Raw genomic sequence first — 23,226 nt, 5'->3', positions numbered from 1 at the left:
CCTCACCCTGAAGTAATCCACTTTCACCTGTAGTTCAAAAAGTGGTCAGCCAAATTGGGTGCTAGGTTTTTAATCTAGTACCTTGAATCAGTGTCTTGGACATTCCACGAGTGAAATGTTCAGATGCTGAACTTTGACAGGCAAAGGCAATGTGACTCATCCAGTGATACAATTTCTATATAAATGTTTGAGAAGCTAAAATTCTGTTGTAGTCATTATGCTGTTGTCTAGATCTCACATATATTCATTTTTCTGATATCTTTGATGTTCATTTTCCTGGGCTGTTATGACTTGGAGCCAGATTCAGAAAGCGTATTTTCTTACTGGTTTTGGGGGTTTTTTCATTAGTGTTTTTTCTTCCTCTTCAGAGAACACTGCTTGGTTTGAGCACGATTTTTACTAACAAGTTAAATTTTTATTTGGAGCATAAGTGTCTGCTTGAGTTCCTTTTCTAAATAATATTTATTTGCACCAGCTGTGAGATTTGGGGTTTTTCATTGCCATGTTCCTCTGTTGGTGCACAGATAACTGTATGAAATGACTAACGTAGGAGAAGGACATTTTTACTTGTGGCTGCCTCCTTGACCAGTTATGGTTTCTTACCTGTCCTAGTGGGTTGTCATTTCTGTACCACTACCATAGTCTGTAATGCAGAAACATTTTCTGATACTATTCTGCAATACGAGCGTATAACAAAATTAATCAAACCAATTTTAATTAGGTAGCTTTAATTTAAAATATTATATACAATATGTATTTCAACTTTGTTTGCAATTAAATGATAAAATGCCTTTTAAGTGCTATGTATACCAAAAGCATACTGTGAAGATGGTGTGCTGAGCTTCTCCAGAGCCAGCTACTCTTCTCTTAGAAGTCTGGATACAAACAAAATTTATTGCAGTTGGTCAGATGTCTGACTCCAGAAGATTGTTTTGAAATTGTCTTATGTTCCAGCATTTTTAATGTATTTCCCTTCCACATTTTATTTCATGAAAAAGCCACTTGTGATTTATTTAGTAGATACAGTGAAGCATATTAAACATTTAAACCTTTTCAAGATGAATCCTGTGTAATTCAGTAAAAGCTTATCAGCTGGATGACTGGGAAATAGTTTACAGTGAACAACTCGGGAACCAAGATGCTTCCACACATATGAAGCCGTTTAGTTTATAAATTGCTTGGGGCAGTGAATGTGTCCATTTAAAGTCATTTGAAGAGCCAGGGCATCACTGTAGCATTATGTATAGCTGCTAATCAGAAGAGACACGATGTGTAAGCTTGAAATTAATTTTTGGTTACACAGAGGTGAATTATAGCTTTCATTATTTTGTAAAGCCTTTAAAATCAGTTGGCTTTTAAAGCTGAAGAAGAGTTTCCTAGCTTAGCACTTACGTCTAATTTTAATTCTGCTGTGTTGTGGAAAGTATCTTGATAACTGTTTATAATGTATAGCTATTTCCTCTATTTCTTGCTTATTTACATCTGAAACACATTATTCTAGAAAATGGCAGTATGGACAATTTTGCTTCATAGCGAAGGTCCAAAAATTCATGTAGTGGAGATTATCTTGGTTGGAGGTTGTTGGAAACAACCAAACATAGACTTCAAGGTCAGCTTGCAGCAGCCACCGCTGTGAGATTTATTGAGATTAATCTGCTTCTTGTATATCCAGGAAGGCTCTGATAGAGATAGTGCTTAGGCAGCTGGCAGTGAAAACGAGCGCTACCAAGAGTGGGACTGTATTCTTCATCATAAGATTGTCATGAACCTGGTGTTCATACTGTCTGTTTGCTGGGTTACTTCATTCTGGTGCTGCAACTGATTCTGATGCAGTCCCAGAATCTCTTGCAGCAGGTTTCTATAAGTTGCACAGAAAAGTTCATAGGACTAACGCCAGTTTCTATGTGCTGGAGTTAGCCATGTCACCATGTTTGCTCCTCTGAGCAGAGCCAGCTTGTTACAATTTAATCTGGTTGCCAGATTTTTTCAGTATCTTCCCAACCGATTGTAAGAAGCCCAGAGAAGGGCAAGTATGTGCAAGTCAGTACTCTTCCTGGACCAACACTAGAAAGACCTAGAAGTTCGTTCACTTTGCATTTGTATTTCAGCGTGGCAGTGTCATGGATTTGTGGAATGCACCTCTTTCTGAGTAGGTGCCAAGAAGTACCTATGAAATTCTACCTATTAGAACATGTTAGTGACCAAGATATCACTAATGAGTAAAATCTCTAATTTTATACATATTTTTATATCTGTCTGCAAATGTAATGTCTTACTTCACTGAATTTTTAAATTGATGTTTCCCTGAGAAGGCCAGAGAGGCTCATTGACTTAATACTGCATCTGATAAATGGAGGTTAGTCAGTGGAGAAAGAAGACGATGGCTTTAAAGAATGATGGTAAGATTTCAACTGGTACTGATCAGTCCTCCTTCATGAAGGAGAACTCTTTACCTTTGTTTCTCCTGGTAAGGAAAATGAGGTGCAGGACAACTTAGCGTAATGCAAGCGTTTCATGTGCAAGCATTCTCAAGAGGGAATGTGAAAGGACCAGGAAGCTCAGAAAGTGTTTATACTCCTCAGTAACAAGCACTGCTATTTCTGATCTGAGTCTGCCTCAAATGCTTCAGAGTCAGCATATTAAATTGATAGAAGAATCGTATGGACTCCTTATTCCTCTACATAAATCCCTTTTATGCTGCCAGATGTTTGTGTATAGCATACTGAAGTCTGGATCTGTTGCTGTTTTCTTGTGTTTGGGGCATGAGATTCCTATTTAGAATTCTTATTTCCTGCCAATTGAAAAATTGTCTGGATTTGGAATCTTATTTGAGAAAATGTTCTTTTGGAGTGGCCCTTTTCATTTCAGATACAATAAAATGGAGTGTGTGCTGTGTTTCACATTAACATGCATGATAGCATAGCAGGAAAGTACTGGTTACTGTTAATTATATCGGAGGACAGGTATCTTGGTAATCAGTAGTTTGATTGTTGATTTTGATAGCAGTACAGTCTTAGCTATTTATTTTTAAATAGTCTAAAAGGAAATGTAGATTCTCATTTAGATCTTGCTGTTCTTTGATCCAAGTTATTGGATCCAAATCATTCAAAAACATGAAACATTATGAGTGACACAGGTTGTAGTGCTTAGTCCTTCATCCCTTAAGCTGGCAGAACCAGAAGCTGACTCTTCCCCGAGTAGGATGAGTGGCAGGAAGTGTTAGAATAATCCTCCTTAGAGATAATCAGCATTACTTACTCATTAAGCATAAGCAAAACTTCAGAATCAGCATTAGGGATATAGCCTTTCCTCTGCAATCATTTGAATTCTGTAGTAAATCATTATCTTCAAACCAAACTGTGAGAGAGAAGGTTTGGAGTCTGCTCTGCCCCATAGCAAGAGTCTGAACACATTTCAAAATTTGAGTATAAGCCAGATCAGAGTTTTTGAGAAGTTTAAGTTCTGAATAGGAAACTGCTTTCAAATAGGAACAATTTATGAAAATAATGTGTTTCTCTGTTTCGAATAATCTGAAGGGGACCTATTTTGCACAACTATGTGAGCATCTGGTAGGAGATAGTTCAGCTTCACATGATGTTGTTAAATAAATCCCTGTCATTTCTCTAAGTAGGCTTTTCCAAGTTAGTTTTTTTTTCTTGGGTAAAGAGGGACTATCTGTATTATAATAGTTTGCCAGAGCCTTCTTTCTTGGAAAAAGCTACTGTAAAGTAACCGTCATGCAGTCCAGATCACATGTGGGAGTAACTTGCATTCGAAAAAGCTACCTATTTTCAGTGTGCTTTTATTTCTGTTGGAGAAGTTGGAAACTGGAGCCGAGGCACAGTCTTATTTCTTTGGTTTAGTGAGGTTTTGTCACATAAGAGTAAATGGTGTCTTACTCCATCAGGTTGTTAAAAGAGCCCCTCCAAAAGCTAAAATGCATGGGCCTTGCCTTTCCTACACTTTCTCATCCTGTTGCCAGCGGGAACTCGGGGGGCCACAGTATCTTATAAGCAAAGGGTTGGTGGCGAAAATTGATGCCAGCTTTCAAGAGCAAGGAAGCTAATTCAGGGAACAATTTCACCCAAGGTTAATGGAAGAACAGACCTCCAACACAGTATCAATTGGATCAAGCTTAAAGCAATCAGTTATGCCCTAGTAGCTATAACTCCAGTCCTGGTCAGCCAGGCAGCACTCGGGATGTTTTACAACACTTTCTCAGTGGCTTTTATCAATAAGGAAGGAGAAAAAGGTTTCTCAATTCCATTTCTGGAGTAATATTCTTTGTGCCCAAATGAGAGAAAGAAAACCTTTTTCAGGAGCTACAAACAAAATAGGAGTTGTAGATTCTATTCCAGATAGTTTATAGGAGAGAAATGAAACACATGAACACTTCCAGAGGACAGCTGAACGTGGAGTTGCGTTCAAGGAATAAGGCTGTGTGCATCCAGGATCCTGTGACAGTCCTGAAGCGTGTGCTGCAGTTACAGACTTTCTCCTTGTCTCTTTGTTCAGCATGGTCTGTGTTTTGAGTTCTTCAAAAAGTTCAGCTCTGAAGACTGTCAGCCTTTCTGGGCTGTGAGACAAGTGTCCCAAGAACTGATGGAATTTCCCATCCCTCTTCCTATTCCCAGAGATTAATTCCATGATAAGCCTTCACTTGCTTTGGAAGGTCAGCAACGCGAAACCATTGTAACTTTTTCTGTTTTATCAATTCAGAAAGGGATTTTCTGCTTTTAATCCATTAAAATAGGAAGCGTTTAACCCGGAAAATTTGCAGGGAAGTTGTAGCTATTTTCCTGGAAATTTTGTCATGCCTGTGTTAAATCTCCTTCCTTCTATTGATACAAACATTTGTACTTTTGGGCTGTCAACACCACCATGGAACTGGTCTGCTGAAACCTCATGGAGGAGCAGGTCAGGAATGGCTGAAGATGAGGATAGGTTGAACCTCTTAATTTTGGTCGTTGTGTTTTGCCTTTACTGGCTTAAAGAGATCATGAAGCTATGGTCTTGTGTATCAAAGCCCAGCTGGGTGTTTTCTAGACTTCATTTGAGGTTCTAGAATTAATAAAGACTAGCTCAACCATTTAAAATTATTTTTCTCCATCTTTCTGAGTGTTAAATTGTACTTAATATCTCCTGAAAGTTGAACAGCTTCTTACTTGAGGTGACTGAAAACTGTTACCTTACAAGGACTAAATAGTTGTCCGGTAACCTTTAATGTACCGCATTATGTGTTTTAAGTGAATCATCAGATGGCAACATGCTGACAATTCGTTCGTTTGTGCAGGCAGTATTCTTCCTGAAGAAACAGACAGCTGCAGGCCTGAAATTCTCATGCAGATGACGTTTGGCTCAAAGCTAGCCAGAGAAGTTTGTGCCCTACCCACGCCTGCTTTTTCTGCTCTCAGTTCTACCTCTCTTCAGTTGTACTAGTACAGCTGCTTCTGGTGCTGCATTGTAAATCAGATCAGTGCAACACTCTTTTCACTTTGTTTAATCCCATCCCTTAATTGAATATGCAGCCTAAGTGTCTGCTAATACCTAGTCCCTTAGAATTTTAATCGCTTTTACTGATTTACCTGCTTAAACAGCCAGTAGATAATTTAAAAAGAGATTTCAGCAAAGCTAGTGCCATACAGCTTTTTAGAGAGCAAGTTATACTGCTTTTCTGAATCTAGTCAGAAATCCAAGTCATCTAACTGCATGTAAAAATCTGGTGAGTGGGAGTAGAAGCTAGAGAACAGCCTCATTTATTTAATGAACTTCCAATTGTCATCATGTGCCATTCCACGTGGGTATTGCTGGTAGAGAAATATCTCTAGCCTTTTGGGTTTGGCTGTTTGGTTGGTTGTTTGGGGTTTTTGTGTGGTTGGGTGTTTTGTTTGTTTTTGTTGGTACTACTGAGCTTCTGAATGTAGTGAAAACATACTGATTTGACAGAGTGTAATTGCATGATGTGGGAGACATTGATAGGGATGCCGTGTTGAGGACAGCCAGCTCGCGTGTGTTCTGTCCCCAACACTACCCTTGAATGTGAAGTGAAGGTACACCTGCACTGTCAGTTTAGTTTTAATGTTTACACTCAGGTCTTGGTATTGAGTGTTCTCCTGGGCACTTGTTTGGAGCAGAGCAATTAGTTTACTTAGAAGCCAAGTCCCGATACAGTTCTGAGGTCAGTTCACACTAGAGATGTTTGCCAACAGATGATATGGAGGAGACGGCGCTGTGCAGGACTCTGCCGTGTGCAATTGTTTAATGCCATCCTAACAGGTTGGTAGCTTCACGCTCTCTGATGCATCCTTGGACAATATACCAGGGTTTGCAGCATTTTACCATCAGTTTCTTTATTTTAAAACATAGTTTTAATGGATTGTTGCTCAGTCTTCACATTATGTCAGACACTTTGAAGGGACCAAAAATAAAGCAAAAATGCCCTCAGATAATGCCTCTTGTATCAGGAGGGATACAGTTACAGAGCATCCCATTACAGTTTGGGTATTGTTGTGCTGGCAAGTGCTTAACCTGTTTATGATAACAAGGTGTCTAGAGAAGATACTGGTGAAAAGCTTTAACTCAGAGCTAGTCATATTTGCAAGTGAGGTGCACCATACAGCTATTTAACATGAAACAGTGTTCATTATTTTTATAACATGAGAGTATTAAAAATTTCAGTGACTCATATTGTAAACTTTGTTTTATTTAAATCGCCTTTTTCTGACCAACTTCTAACTTTATTTTTTAATATATCTTAGCATACTGAGTTCTAAAAATTGCATGTGTCCTTCCAGGTTTGCCTGAATCGATTATTGCAGCGGCATGTGCCAGAAGTGGCCAGAGAGTTCTTCATGTTGATGCGTAAGTTACTCCAACAGTTTTCCTTTTTAGGAATTGAACTGTCTGGAAGTATATCTGTGTCTATGTCAGTGTGCCCTTTGGGAGTTGTGTTTTGTGTTCATCTGGCATCAAGTAATCTTAGCCTGTGTCTCTTACCTTATTTTTGGCGTGTTACTGCCATCAGTAGAACAGACAACTTTTGCATGCTGGCTCAGTAATTTGGAACATAAATGATGTGGTCAAGGATGCTGTTGATGGCTCCTTCTTCCGTTCAGACAGGAACGGTTACAGGTTTAGTGTCCTTTATTATCATTCCTGATAGTAATTATCCCATTCTGGTTTTGTCAGAATTGTTACCAGAACCATTATAATTTCATGACAAAATGTTTTATTAGTATCTCATTTATATTAGATTGCTAACCAAAATATTAAACCCCTTGTTTTAGAATAAACAGATATAGAATGAATAAAATAGTCATATTTGGATTTAGAGCTTGATGTATATATTACCAGTAGACTACTAAGATTTTGTTAAATGAACACTTCCAGTTTTTCATAATCATTGCCTATCAGTCTGTAATAATAATTAGTCACTGGAACTTTGTTTTGTTTTGGCTTCGATAGAGTTAATTTCCTTCATAGAAGCTGGTGTAGGGCTGTGTTTTGGATCTGTCCTGGGAACTGTTGATCATACAGGGATGTTTTAGTTACTGCTGAGCAGCACTTATATAGAGTCAAGGCCATTTCTGCTCCTCACACCCCACCAGTGAGGAGGCTGGAGATGCACAAGGAGTTGGGAGAAGATACAGCGGGACAGCTGACCCCAACTGACCCCAGGGATATCCCAGACCACAGGATGTCATGCTCAGCATGTAAAGCTGGGGGAGAAGAAGGAAGGGGGGGATATTTGGAGTGATGGCATTTGTCTTCCCAAGTAACCATAACGTGTGATGGAGCCCTGCTGTCCTGGGGGTGACAACACCTGCCTGCGATGAGAAGTGATGATTGAATTCCTTGTTTGGCTTTACGTGGCTTTGGCTTTACCTATTAATGTATCTTTATCTCAACCTACACGGGGTAGTAAGTGGCTGTCTGGTGCTTAGTTGTTGGCTGGGGTTAAAGCACAACACTTTTATCCATGCCTGTTTTTAGCTACGATGAGGAGCCTTTCAGAAAACTCACAGGAACAGGCAATTAGAACTGTGGAATACAGATTTTGTTTATTACTGTTTTTACTTAAATATGCTCATTTACATTCACACATGCTTTTGGTTTTATGATGAAAATGAAGGCTTCTGCTTTAGATTCCTTTCTCCTGTGGAGTTATTTTCCAACTCTAGTGCAGGCTAAGGTCAGGGGAAGGTGTTTTTAACCAAGGTGTTCTTCACTCATATTAATAGCTGCTGTTTTAATTGGTGTATGTGCTCACTGAATCATGGTCTAGAATCCATATCTTGGCAAAAAAAAGGAGAAATGTTTATACTGCACAAACTCTTCCCCATAAATAGGGAATTTAAGGCATTTAAGCCATCTGCCTTTCATGTTTAAGTTAGTACTCTTGCAAAAAAGCCTACCAGAACCATCCGAAAACCCCCACCCTGATTCCATTTGAATTTTAAGTGAAAAGTTAAGTCTCAGAAAGCTTGCCAGAGATTCATCTGAATTTAAATGTTTTAATTTTATCTACTATATGTCTAGATTAATTTACTCATTTCTAGATGAATTTGCAAGTTTCATTTTACTGAGGTAGCAGTATAATTGAAAATTCATCAACATCTATTCAGAATATCACTTTTTAACAATATATGTTTTTCCCTTCTTGAAGGATCACGAGCGTAAAATTTGTTCAGAGTATAAGAAAATAAGATCTGGGCTTACAGAAATACTTGTTTGTATTAGGTGTGCTACTTTGATTAATCCTTTGTCCTCTACAAAGGTCTGAGTTAAGTTAGGCACACAATGTAGAAAAGTATATGGATAAAGTCTTTGTTTATAGTTTGCTTGCACTTGTTACCTTGTGTGCATCATTTTATTACTTTTAATCTCCAGCCATGTTTGCATTTATCATAATATACTGCATAGGTGATTATGGAAGATAGTTTTGAAGTGGCTTATTATAAAATACTAAGTTCTAAGGTTGATTTATAAACACTGTCCGAGCATCGCCATCAGCAGTAGCTAATCTTATTCAAAATAGTCACTTCACTGCAGTGTTGCCATAAATTCCTGTAGACTGATTTTAAACTAAAGTTAGCTTCTGCCAAATAGTAATTGAAGGAGCTCTATTTCTCTGTGCCAGCTATCTGTCTCAATAAACGTAAAATCTGTGGTTCTTTTCAGAGAGCTACATTTACTGTAGATATTAATGAGCTGTTGACATGTGAAATTTCAAGGATATTTTTTAAGTGATTTAGAAAAGTAATTTGCAATTTAAAAACGTGGAGATTGGCACTTAGGTTAAACTTGAAGTTGCTGAAGAAAGGTAGATCAAAACTGAAAGTTGATTACTTGAAGTGAATATACTTCCCATTCCAATTGTTCTTATGCATAGGACTTTCTCCTGATGGCTTGCTGTGTTTTCTACTTCTGGTCCTTTGCTTATTTGCCTCTTACAATTACATATCTATATAGTTATGTACTAGTTTGGTTACTGAGGGTAGGGCAATTGGGGGTGAGGTATGTTTAGCTACATTTTGATTTTCAGCATCTGGGAGCATTTGTAGGCTATAGTTTTACTGGTTTAATCCTTCCTCATTGACTTAATTTTCTTTCAGTGTAAAGTTTAATTCAAAGGCAAAGGAGTGTCAAGATGCAGGATTTTAACTCCTCGTCTGTGCCCAGTTTGCTCTGCCTACTTCTAACGTCTTGCTTTTTGACTCTGGTTACCTTTCTTAATTTTTGCCCTTACTTTGCCTGTAGAGTACTTGAATGTTCCTTGTGTCCACAATTCTGTTTTTATCTAAGCATCCAGAAGCATGATGGGCACCCTCCTTGTACCTTCCTCCTCTGAGGTACCTGCTTTTGTAGTTTCCACTTCTTGCTAGACAATCCCTCACTTGCATCAGAACTTGTAAAATACGTAGTACAACCTGTGTCTTCATACAGCCTTTGTTTTAATCTTTAACTTCTGTAAAGTGGGATAGCTGTGGAAGTACAGCAACCAGAGAGCAAAAAGGTTGCTTCTCAAAGCAGGTCGATTTCTTGCCAAATAAATAAAGGAATTCCTTAACTTTCAGTAAGGAAACCTAGGCAAAAAATTTTCATTCTGGTATCTTTTGACCTTTTTTGAGAGAAGTTGGTTTTATTTCTATTTTGGTTTAGGATAAGTTCTCATAGCAAAGATGTTAGAGAGTAGAACATGGTCTCAACCAGTCTATGTTAATTTGCCTTGATCATGTTCATATCCCAGGATATAATGTAACATAAGTGACTGCCACTATCACCCTTGTATTGAGCTGAAGGATCTCAAGAGTTGTTTGGGTTAGATCCTTCCTCTTGGAAGGCAGGGAAGCATAGTCCACTTCTCATGCTCTTAAACACAATTACTGTGCCAGATTGGGAATTTTTAATACGTTTGACTGTGTACTTAATAGGTAGCACATGAAACTGTGGGTTTGAAACAGAAGTCATTTTGTGTTCAGATCCTTAAAATCGATGTGGCAGTAACTTCCTGTGCAAAAGACAGCTACTCTGATGATTTTAGACTTCTTTCTGAAAGATCAAATGCAGGACAGACACATACAGGCAGCTCGTGGGAGCAGTCATGAGGCATCAGCAGCTTTTCTTCAGGCATCCCCAGCTTTGACTGCTACACCGTGGCTGTTATGACATGGCACCGAGAAGGGCAATCTTAACAGGCATAGGCTGTGAAACCCTTTTTCTATTCTTACTTACATTTTACTTGTATATCTCGTGCTTTCAAAAGTGTTTAATTTCTTAAATTGTAATCTGTCTTCAGAAGGACATGTTAGATATTCCCTTGGTTTGGATTCCAAGAATATTAATCAGTTGGAAACAATTTGCAATTTCAGTGTTCTGGACTGGGATTTGCTAATTCTTTCAAGGTATTTGAAGAAAAATCCCAAACTGATGTAGGAGAAGAGAGAACTCAGCTGAGCTAAAACCGTACTTGAGCTACATCTCCGAAACTTGCAAAAATTACTTCAGCAGTTCTACTGCTTTGAACTACAGAGTCGAGATTTGGAACATGTGAAGTAAAAGCAGCAGTATTTTAATTAATGTGAAAATCCAGGTGATACAGGAGAAGTTTTGAGCAAATATAATCTAGGAAATAACGTATGAGAGAAAAAGAAAACATCCATGCTCTAACTTGGTAGAAAAATTAATTTCTGCCTTTGCTGTTACACCTTCAAAATGTTTCATGTCTTTACTTAGGATAATTGAATTATAACCCTAAAAAAGGGAGAGAATATTCATCTTTGTAGTTTGCTAATATAACTAGAGAAGAGAGGAGCTTAGCCCTTGAAATTTTGGAGACAATATTTTAGCTTTCATTAGGCTTTGATCTTGACCATTGCCTTAAGGAATTCCTCGGTTCATCTTTAGGGCAATTACGACCAAAATATTTGGTTACAAAGGGCTCCTAATTGTAGAATCATTAGTCAGCCCTTTTCAGAATTCCTCTTCAAGATATTTACGAGAAAACTTTGCTCATTATGTCAGTAATTGGGTCTGGTCTACCTTCCTTCTATAGTGTTTTCAGATGAGAAAATTAAGCAATCCTGATTCATCATGTAATGCAGGGCAAATTAATTAAAATTCCAGGGGAAAAAAAATCTGGAATTTCATGCTTCAAGAGCAAATTAATATCTGAGGTGGTATAGCATAGCTTGGGAGAGGTGCTCAGATGCCAGAGGAGAGGAAGGACAGCTGTGATTCATTTTCCATTTGAGAAAGGCCATACTGTCTTCTCAAAATGGATTGAGCTTCAGAGCAGCACTTTGTTGAAAAGATTGATTCGCATCAACGGTGGTTAAAAAGAAAAGCAGTTTCAAAGGAAAATCCACCTGATGAACAGAGGAATGTTTACATCAGACGTGTCTGACAGCTCACAAATCAACTTTTGTAACTTTGTGAACATGACATTCATTTCTCTTACCAAAAGTTTTAATTTTAAGTACTCTAAATATGCATGAATTTATACTGGTATAGATTCAAGAAATGCAGTCCTAATTTTAGGCAGGTGTTTTCTGCAATTTCTGTGATCAATGGCCTTGCTTGCTCTGACAGCCAGATTGTATTCCATATTCAAGGAAACTTGCAACTAAAGCAGCAGATTCCCTTAAAAATAAATTTTCATGCTTGTGTTTTTTGGAAATCCCAGAAGTGGCAGATAATATATGGATGTTGAACTTTTTAGTCAGTCGTATCTTAAGCAGCATCAGAAATGAGCCTGCACCATTGACAGCTAAAACAGAGCTGGAGATTATCATTGCGTGCAACTGTCAGTTAATGTTTTACAGATTGAAATCTGACGGTCAGTCATTGAATATATTTAATCCTCATTGCTTTGTATTCTATGTGATACCAAAGAGCAGTTCTTATAAAGCCTCACTCATGTCATTCATATAGTGAGGTAAGTATGAACTCTAAAGATGATTGGAGTTTCTGGTTGGTGATGGATCTGCAGATGGAGCTCTTCTGCTTAGAGTGACCAAGTTGCAGGGCAGACTGAGCATTCTCATAAAGTATAGAACCAGTCCTCCCAGTTGGTGGCCTTAAACACCTCCTTCTGTTGTAGAAGCTGCCTTTATTAAGTGAACGCTGGATTTTGTTGTCTTTGCAGATGTCCTATTTATGTTCTTCACTATTGCCTTGCAGTAGCTGAAAGACTTCTTGAGGTCAGTTTCTAGTCAGGAGTGATTAGGCGTTGTTTAGCAGACATCTGTCCTTCATATGCTAAGTAAGCAACATGGCATGGAGCATCACCCTCTGGTTTTGCAAAGGGGCTGGCACTCTTGATGAAGTCTTTGTCAGTGCAGGTAACCCTTGTCAAAACCATCCCATGTTAAACAGTAGAATCTAACCTGAATTTAATTTTTCACTGTTATCACACTCACCCCTACAGTTTAAAAGTGGAGGAGGTTATGATATGTTATTTGATTTAACAGTCTCTGCATTAACTTGTAAAATGCAAAACCCATTTTCCTCCCTAAATGTTGGAGGGTTTGGGGTTTTTTTAGTGTATGCAATAACATTAGATACCCATCCAGGAGAGTATTTCTGTTATCTTTCATGCTTCTGAAGTGCCAGCATCCAGTGCCAGGAAACAGGGTTAAATCTTCAAGTGACTTTTTTATTTTGTGAGAACTGGTGATTTTTTTAAAAATGTAATTGCTCTATTATTTTTCCTGTCAGAGTTGTTCAATGTTTAAGATGTGGTGTGCATGGTGAAAGAAGCTAATCCAACTGATGTTGAGAGAAATACGGATAGAAAATTTTTATAAAGAGAGAACAGAGTCTTTCTTTGATTAACAGAAGAACAATTAATTTTCTGTGATTTAAAAGAAGGAAACTAGTATTTTTCAAGCAATAAAGTGGTAAATATAAACTGGAAAGTACTCGGGGAGGTATGATCATTTTGTACAAATCAGTTCCTTTGGCTCCACCTACAGTGTATGCAGTTCAATAAGAATTTTGCCAGAGCGTTGTAACAGTCTGTAATAAGCATAATCTGTTCGTAAGCAACAGATAAATAATAGAGTGAACTTTCCTTTGACATAATGGCTGAGAGATGTGGTTTCTACTGTCTGGACCCAGTTTCAGTTCACTTAACCCTCCTCTGCATATCACCCTCATGAAGCACTGTGAGTTCAGAAGTGGCATGTAATGCAATTACGTTAACTTCCACATCGGCTTCAGTCAGAGGCAGCATAGCTGTGCTCATGTGACAAACCTGTGAGGTCCTGCCAGAACCTGATGCCAAAAACCTGAAGTGGGTTTTCTGAGAACTCAGTTGAAACTGACAGACTTGTTGGCTTGGCTCCGCGCTAAGTAAAGGTATCGATAGTGATGTACATGTTTGAGTTAGAGGTGTAGAGTCAGTCTTGGCCAAGAAGCAGTATCATCTGTATTTTCCTTTTACTCATTGCATCCCATGTGCTTTTTTAGCATTATTCATTTTACCCTCCAAATACTTTGATTTTAGACTGTAGTCTCTGGTCAGAGATGCATACAACTGAGTGAAAATGGAAATTTTGCATCTCCTTGAGAGTTGTGAAATATTATACCAGTTTTTATAGTCTGCATCTGTAACATCTGTCACGGAAAGCATTTTGAACATCTCAAACTTGGTGGTTTTATCTGTCCATCCAATCTCACTGTTGGTTTGTTGGGTTGTTTTTTTTTTCACAGGAGAAATTACTATGGTGGAAACTGGGCCAGCTTTAGTTTTTCAGGATTGTTGTCCTGGATTAAAGAAAATCAGGTAAAATTTCCCAAATGACTTCTTTTAACATTCCTTAAGGTTAAAGTTTGTTTGTGTAATTTATTACAAGACAGATTACCACAGTGCTTTTTCTCTTTGGTAATTTGACAGATCAAAGAGGTTTCTAGTTTCCAACTTTACTAGTTAAGACTTAACCACCTGGCCTGGCATTCTAGGACTCTTGATATGCCTGATTTATTAATCTTACTATCTGAGGCCAAACAGTCTAGTGTTCAGTCATACTTTTTAGGTACTTGAATTTATGTAGAACCAGCTACACTATTGTTTTGATTCCTTTCCCAGCACCTTCTTGTCTTTTCGTGTTTGATTATTTTCCACTCTGATATTTCAGTCCCTTTTGTCTGTCTGCTGTGCTTTCAGCTGATTCTTCTTACCTGGGAGAAGGGTAGTTACTGGACCCTTCCATTGAAATGTCCTGTAACCAGGACAAAAAGATGAATGTTGATAGTGTATTTTTTTCAATGACCAAAGTTTGTCTAATTCATGATGGTCCAGTAGAAATCTTCTGAAGTGGATATTTATTTAGGAGATTGAGCACTTGGACTATATTAGCAAATGGATGTTCATATTATTTGCTGAAGTGTTATGTGACTGTTCATCCATAGAAGATGGAACTTCTTCAGTTCCATCTCATGCCTGTTTATTACATAGTGCTGCTACCTTCTGGCATAATCAGTGGGGTTGCTCAGTGTCAGAACTTAATATTAGATGTTAGATCTAACTTAATGTTAGATCATGTAGAGATTCCTGTGTGGGCAGATTAATGTAATACCCAAATCACTCTATTTTTTCATGTGGTCTCCATTCAAAGAGTTTTGTCACAAAGGTTGGAAGTAACCTGGCTGTGGCAAAACTGTTTTTTAGTATATTATATTCAAAACTACATTCAACTGTACTGCAACTTGTATTTCATTTAGCACTGCATTCTCAGATTACTAAAACTAGCAATGTACAAATGTTGGCATGCTATAATAAAGTAACCAGCTCTGTTAGAACTCAAAAATCTGAACGGAAAAAAACATTAAGACAGTTAAGATGATTTTTTATATATATATGTATATAAAATGGTACAAATGATTTTGACTACAGAGATTTATATTGCAAGAGCAGCTGGTACAGTACAAATTGTAATTTTCTAATTGTTCTTTGTAAGCAAAAGACGGATATCGATGATGAATGTGAAGACTGGAGAAAACTGATCCTTGAGAATGAAGAAGTTATTTCTCTGAGCAAAAAGGATAAAACTATTCAACATGTAGAAGATTTCTGTTTTGGCGAGTAAGTATAAATGCAGAAATATACAAATAATTTTGTATGCCTAGAGCTAAGTAACTGTATTGTACTTTTGGCTTCAAGCATTTCACCATACTACCTTATTGCATGTTGTCTCAGAAAGTAACCATGACCTTTAAAATGTTCCTCATGTCTTTGTGATTTTGTTGAAATCACTTCACTGAAGCTAACTGATCCTTCTTAAATGACCTTATCTGGATGCAGTATAATCTGTTGGCCAACTTTGTGAGCTGGTAATTTACTTCTGAGTAGAAAACAGAAGTGTTGTGTTTGTAGGTATTATTAGTAGAAGGTTGTTAATTTCTCCATTCTTAATTTGGCTAAAGACTCTTGTTCTCATAGTAAAAAATAAAATGTAAGTACATGTAAAATGAACTAAGTACACAAGAAGAGGAACACAAACTGTAGTCCTGTAACTATGGAATACTTAATTCTGCTAAAATGATAGAGTAATATTTGCCCTCTTCTATTTTTATATTCAGTGGATTTACCTTACTCATTAAGCAGTGCTTACCCATGATGCTTTAGGAGGAATTGCATGGTCAAAGGCTCCTGGTAATGTAATAACAGCCTTTTAGGGCTGTCACCTTCTTTCTGTTTTTGAAGTAAGGAAACTTGGCTCTTACTTTACATACAGCATGCAAAAAATACCTGCTTAGTTTGAAATACACACTTTTCCTTCTGTGATTAATTGTTGCGTAAGCACATGAAGAGTAGCCTACCATCTTAGGAGTGATACGTGGTAAATATCTTTCCATTAGGCATTTGTAGAGGTATGTCTGCATTAGCAGAAGAATACAAATTTCATTTTTTGTTTGGATTTTTAAACAGAAGTATGTTACTTTTTTTTATATATATATATGTCATGCAGAAGGTAAGCTTTTCACAATGTCATATTGAAAATCAAAGAACACTAAAAGTAACCTTGTGAAGCTGTAATGCTGAATAGTGCGCAAGCAGAGTAATGAGGAATGGTAATTGTATGGGCCTCAAATGAAAATGGAACTCTCTATTTGTATTTGTGTATCATTTTTATCTTTTGGATTTTGCACTGAACTGAACACTGTTCTGAATTCCTGACAGGTTCTTTGGGATAGTTATTTAGGTTGAATCCCTTAGATAATACCTTAGGTAGCTAAACGAAACATTGACAGATATTCATATGGAAACATGTATTTCTTTCTGTAAGCATCATAGGTAGGGAAAAAAAAAGTGGTGTGAATTATAATACAATCTGAAGGTCACAGACTTGGAATATTCTGAAGTTCTATATTACACAGTAATGGCTGATTGTATTGCAGATAAATTGTTATGGTTATTTTAAAGCAATATCACCTGAATGTTACACTTGTAATCCTGTTGCCATAATAAATATTGCTCAGAACCAGTATTAAATCAGATTAAATGTTTCATAGTCTCTTAACTTTGCATATGATTTTCCTAAGATGTGATAGTAACTAGTGGCTGGCTCAAAGAGTCCCCTAGCACTAAGATTTCACGCTTTGTAGAAGTGAGCATTACACTTGAGTCAGGACAAAATAGAAGGTTCTACTTTTAAGCATTTAACTTAGCCTCGTGGTACAATGCTGTCTCTCTTGATTCTTTAAAAAAAAACCCATACAGACACAAAACCCCACAAGGAAGAATGGTAATGTTAATAAATCTAGCAAAGAAAAAGTTTTCCAAAATAACTTAAAACTTCCTGAGAGAGTCAATTATTGTGGTTCTGACAATTTACACGTTCTGGCTAGATTCTGTTGGTTTTGCTTAACTTTTATAACTCCTATGAAGTAACCATTAAACATTTATTTTGAAAGAATAAACAGCTGGGTAGCAGTATAATATACACAGTGCAAATCTGAAATGAATGGCCTTAGAACAAAGTGCATCCATCAAAGGAAAAGAATACTGTGTCTACAACAGGCTGTATTGAAAAAAGGCAAATGGCTGAAAAATAAATAGTGAACACCTGTGCTGAATAAATTAACCAGCTGGTTGGCAATTTTTCATTTGACCTATCTGAAGGGGTTGCTGTTACAAGGCATTAATAAGACACATTCATTTTAAGATATTCCTTTGTTAGTACCATTAATTGATGAATGGTGGAAGATAATATTCTAAATTTACACAACAATTTGTCTGCAGATGTATTTTTTTTTTCGGAAATAGGAGAAGAATTGTCTGTACAGAAGTTCAATTTGAGTCATTTTTAGAGACAGTTCTTACATTATTCAGGGATATTTGTTCCTATAGGAAGGATGTAATGAATTTGGATTATATACAGTTTTTGGCTTTCATTATAAAAATGTGTAGAGCTGCAAATCATGCAGATTTACGTATTCATCAGCGGGAATTGAATAGAAATTTAAAATATGTAAATATAACGCTTCTGCTTTTCTGAGTGATAGACGGAAAAATAAAATGTGTTGTGAACCCAAATTTTATTTTGATTTAAAAAGTAATAATTAAATATGTTTAAACTGAGATTGAGCTGTACATTGAGCTTGGGAGAAGAGAGAAAGAATTTGCCTCTGACTTTTTGTGTTGTAAAAAGCTTTAGGGTGGGTTAAATAAAAGCTTCATTCTTAGTTATCACATTCCTGGCAACAGCTTTTGCAGTTTTCACAAACACCATGTTCCACATTCCTAAAAAAACCCCCTCAAAATCTAGAAAGAACTCCAAAATGTAATTGAATTTCATTTGTGGTTTTAGTAGAGATGGCTTTTTTAAAAAGCGTTTGAGAAAGTACTTATCTCTCTTTGATATTTTATAGTTATTTAATGCTTGCAATATGAAGCTGAAAGACATAATTAATGTACAGAAACAGACTTCTTTCATTAGTGCTTTCCTTATAGCAGTTCCTGTATTTCCCAGGGCAATGTTTAACCCATTCATGAATAAGTGCTTCCTGGTGGCTGTGCACTAATCCAAACTCTTACTTTCATGAGCCCATGTGAGCTCCATGAGCTCATAACTGAGGAGCAACTTTGAAATGATAGAGGATTTTTTCCCATCTTTTAACAGAGCTCCTGCTTCCACCTTTAAGGCTACAGATGTAAGGGAGTGTTTTTATATGTATACAGAATAATTCCTTGCTGTTCAGTGAATTTTAACCATCCAGGTAGTCCCTGAAATTTTGTACTGTACGTTTGCAGGTCACTTTTAAAATCATAGTTCGTTAGTTTTCAGCCAAGATTAAATTGTTTATTCAGTGCATTAATGGCTTGTGGTATAAAGATAAAAAGATAGAGGGAAATTATTGCTGCACTCCTTTCACTTACAATGACACTGATTTGATTCATCTCAGCTGGTAGTATAAACTAAAATTCCAAGTTCAAAAGTAGTAGTTTCTAAGCTAGATGTCATTGAAGTTCAAGATAAAAAGAGTAGATGAGATTACAGTTGGAGGTCTGCTTCATAAGAGGAATTTTAAAGAATTGTGTTGTGAAAAGGCAATGGACTATACAGAGTAAATGTTGTGTGTCCCTCCTTTTTTGTTGCTGCCTTCATCTGCTACACACAAATTTGTAACACTTGCATAAGAATAACATATAAATAAAAATGAGTTTCCTCATTGCTACATGAGGAAACTTTATTCTGTATGGCTGTTATATGAACAACTAATTAGAATGCAAGGGCAGAATCGAAAAGTAATCTGAAAGTTTTAGTTAAACTTCAGGTCAAAATTGCCTGCTGCTTTTATGGACTTGCAATGGTAATAGATGCAAAGTAGTCCCAGTCATATAAAGCACTTTTGTTTTCTTCAGTGAGTTTGGTTTTAAAATGTTTGAGCTTAATGACTTTAATGCATTTACGCATTTCAATTTCAAAGGGGTTTTTTTAATCCGTTGGAAAAAACTCATCAAATTGCTTTACTGTTTCTTTTTCAAAATACTATATTTCTTTTGTTTATGTAGCTGTGTTATGTATTGTGTTTCACCTTAAGAGTTTTGATTTTGATTTTAAGCTCACTCCATCTTTTGAGTCCATGTAAAATAAGAACCCCGATTATTTTTCTGGTTTTTTTTTTCTCAGTAAAATACTCCTCTTGAATTATAGCTTTGCAGTCAAAGAATTAGTATTCTTTAGTGGGTGGTACACATGATTAGACCAAGATAAAGAAATTCTAATGCTTTTCATAGTAATGCCTGAGGTTTTTCCATCCTGGCACTGACTCAAAACTTTAAACAAGTTTTTAAGACTCTTTAAAAGACCTTTTTTTCCCCCTTCTTCCCCCTGTGTTTTTAATCAGTCAGGATTCAGCTGAAAATGTTGAAGAAGCTGGTGCATTGCCGAAGCTGCCTGCCTTTGGAGCCTCTGATGCTGACGGGGTTGCTCAGGAACCGGAAAAGGAGTGCACACCAGTGGAGAGCACCTTACCAGAGGTGGAGAGCCAGGAACCAGAAAAGGCGGCAGGCACAGAGCCAACGAGCACAGTAGAAGGGAATGATCCAGAAACAACCCCTGAGAATGAAAGTTCTCATAGTACGGCTTTAGGCGAGCCCACTCCCGAAACTGGATCTGCACCCTCAGAAAGCTCTGCCCAAGGACCGAAGAAAATCACGTATGCCCAAATTGTTAGAGAAGGCAGAAGGTTTAATATTGATTTAGTTTCCAAGGTAGGAATTGAATGATGCTTTTCATAGAAGTACATTTACTTTACTTAAAAGGCTGGAATTTTAAAAAAAATTAATATTGAGGAGAGCTCACACCAGTACCCTTGAGGCAAAAAAGATGCTCTTGAGAAGTAGGCAAGAGTTAGTACCCTTAAAACAAACACGAGCTATTTCACATGTGCTCTTAAGTGTTTGTTTATAACCAGAGAGACCATAAAACATAGCTTAGAAATACGTCCATAAAAGTAAATTTCCTGAAATTTAGCACTTAAGTAATACCCGCAAAATTGCTCTTTTTAAACAGTACAGTTATAAAACTTGTATTTTTAAACAAGGAAAATCTGTCTTCGTGCAGATCTTTGATGTTTTTAAAATGAACAATAATTTTCCTATTGGAGAGCTTCTTGGCTTTTAGATTTTCCTGTGAAATTCTCATTATCTCTATACTCAAACTAAAGCTCTGGATTGTAACACATTTTATTGGGGAAAAAAGAAAATAATTACAGTTAATCCATAACATACAAGCTGACTAAAATTAGTTATTATTCTGTTGAATTCTTACTAGTGTGCGTTTTACTTAGAGGAAAAACTATTAGTCTGACATAGTTATCATAGTGTTTAAACTTTAAAATCTGCCTTTTATACATTTCACAGTAGATGGATATGGCCCTGGAAATTCAAGTTAAGTGGAAATTTTTCTTAATTTCTGTGCTTTAAACTATGTGTGTGCTCTGCAGTACAGGGAAGGCTTTTCAGAGCTGAATGCTTAATTTTTCATATTCTGCCTGGAAAAATCTTTCAGACCTCGAGAAACTGGAAGAAAACCTTCCTTCAATAATTCATTAAATTCTTTGTGGAGACGCTACAAACTGCATTATTTCAAGTTTTGGCTCTGTGTTCCAAATACCTCTTTCATGCATGATTGGAATGACATCATAAAAAAAAAATAGTGTATAATGGTTAAGCAGATAATACTATTTTGTATCCTTTGAATACTTTTTCTGCACCACTGTGTTTCATGCTGTTAACTGCAGTGAATTCCAAAAATTCTATCTGAAGAGTAGTCTCAAGAGCAAGACTAGTAGTTTGCATTGCTGTCTCTCTGGCGCTGCGACACAGGCTTTCTTGTGGTGTCCATTTAGTTTCCAGTAAACCTTTATCTTGAAAACTTCTGTGTGATCATGCAGATTCTGCTCCTCAGGGCCAAAAGCCTTGAAGCATTTTAAACTAATCTCCAATGCTTTTCAGTTCAGACATATGTTGTCATTTAATAGTTACATTTATGTCCCTTCAGTATTTCATAATGTATCTGTAGCGTCTAGAAAGAGTAAAGGTAGGCAGATGATAGATTAATATAGCAGAATATGACTAAATCTTAACTGAGGGGTTAAGGAATTTACATTTAGGAAATGTGATATTATCGTTTCAGGTAATTTAAGAAACAACACAGACAGTGTCACCTTATTGGGAAATGAAGGTTGTAAAATACGATGTTCAAGGATATATAGCGTACAATACAAAGAAATTATTCAAGATGACAATGCAAAAAATTGTCTCAAGCTGTGACTCGCAGACTAATAGAACTAAAAGCAGTAGGCTGACACCTTCTCCCTTTCTCTCCTGTGGACTGCTTTGTCTCCTCCATTTCTATGGTTGCTTCAGTTCATTTAGTATTATGTTACACATACTACATTTTGATACTCTTTTATTCAGATTTTACTTTACTGCGTGTACTTGCAAATACTTACAGAAAGCACCTTACAAGTGAATGCCGGTGGTATCGCTGTGTTCTTTTGGTGTATGCACTTTCTCTTACCTCACCGCTTGCTTTCTTCCCTGGACAGTTGCTGTACTCCCGAGGTCTGTTAATTGACCTCCTGATCAAGTCGAACGTTAGCAGATATGCAGAATTTAAAAATGCAACACGAATTCTTGCCTTTCGAGAAGGAAAAGTAGAACAGGTATCGTAAAACAACGCATTGCATGTGTTTAATCTCGTCTTTTTAAAGTCAAGAAATCAGTTTCTTGAGAGTTTTGTAACCGTAAGCTAGTATGCTTCCTTAAGATTCTGATTTTCATTTCACTTCTGGAATGAAAAGGTGTTTGTGTGTGTTTATATGTAAATATTTTTTTGCATAGCTAAAATAAGAATGTGCAGTCCAGTAAATTATTGACTGAAATCTTTACTTCATGTAAAGTATTAAGACCATGATCAACTTGGCAGTTAATTCTTAAAGATTCACAGGTTTTAGGTTTTAAAATTTGTAGCATAGACTTGATTTTTTTCTCTGGTACTTAGAAGTCATTGGTGTGATAGCGGCAACAGGGGATCTTGGCACAGTTAGTTAATAGCAACTCTATTGATTAACTTCTGCAGTCAGAGATGCAAATGAAATTGAAGCGAAAGAAAAAGAGGAAGAGACTGAAACATGTTTTTTACAATTTTGATTGTGGAAAATTGGTAACTTTTATTATAATAGAAAATAATGGAAAGAAGTATGTAAGAAAATAGCTATAACAGAAATATCCATTAGGTAGTCAGACTATAGTATTGCTCGATGCTTTTCACATCCAGATTATGGAAAGTACCTGAAATTATTAAAACCTCTTTTCCAGGTACCTTGTTCTAGAGCAGATGTCTTCAACAGCAGACAGCTCACTATGGTGGAAAAGAGAATGCTAATGAAATTTCTGACATTTTGTTTGGACTATGAACAACACCCTGAAGAATACCAAGGTGGTGTTTCATTGAACAGTATACACTCTCTCCTTATGAGTTCATTCAGTTATGCACAATTGCGATAGCTCTCCTGTGTTTTCACGAAATTTATTTTTATGGATTCATTTTTAAAGTATGCTTTGGCCTTTTCCTGACCTTTTCACTGCAATGTTAAATTCTTCTACTTCAGCATTGCTCTTCTACTTCCTACATCATTTATTATTTAGATTTGTCTTTAACAGTGAAATATAAATTACAGCAATGTTGCAAAATGTTTTTATCATTTTTA

The 23,226-nt window shown here is 36.7% G+C and overlaps 1 protein-coding gene across 2 annotated transcripts in view; it reads left to right on the top strand.

The window, feature by feature from the left end:
* LOC115612623 (rab proteins geranylgeranyltransferase component A 1-like) overlaps positions 1-23,226 on the top strand; it is a 68,997-nt gene that overhangs the window by 6,000 nt on the left and 39,771 nt on the right. For both annotated transcript variants that reach the window (XR_003993097.1, XM_030497131.1), the window contains exons 2-7: positions 6,795-6,861; positions 14,215-14,287; positions 15,462-15,586; positions 19,855-20,221; positions 22,063-22,179; positions 22,835-22,955. Coding sequence is in view for 1 of the 2 variants with exons in the window: in XM_030497131.1 (XP_030352991.1) it covers positions 6,795-6,861; positions 14,215-14,287; positions 15,462-15,586; positions 19,855-20,221; positions 22,063-22,179; positions 22,835-22,955 (870 nt within the window). In the remaining variant the exon portion in view is untranslated. The remainder of the gene's footprint in view (positions 1-6,794; positions 6,862-14,214; positions 14,288-15,461; positions 15,587-19,854; positions 20,222-22,062; positions 22,180-22,834; positions 22,956-23,226) is intronic.

Source organism: Strigops habroptila, chromosome 9 (assembly GCF_004027225.2).
Source record: "Strigops habroptila isolate Jane chromosome 9, bStrHab1.2.pri, whole genome shotgun sequence".
Classification (NCBI taxonomy): domain Eukaryota; kingdom Metazoa; phylum Chordata; class Aves; order Psittaciformes; family Psittacidae; genus Strigops; species Strigops habroptila.
This window is presented reverse-complemented; position numbering and strand designations above follow the sequence as displayed.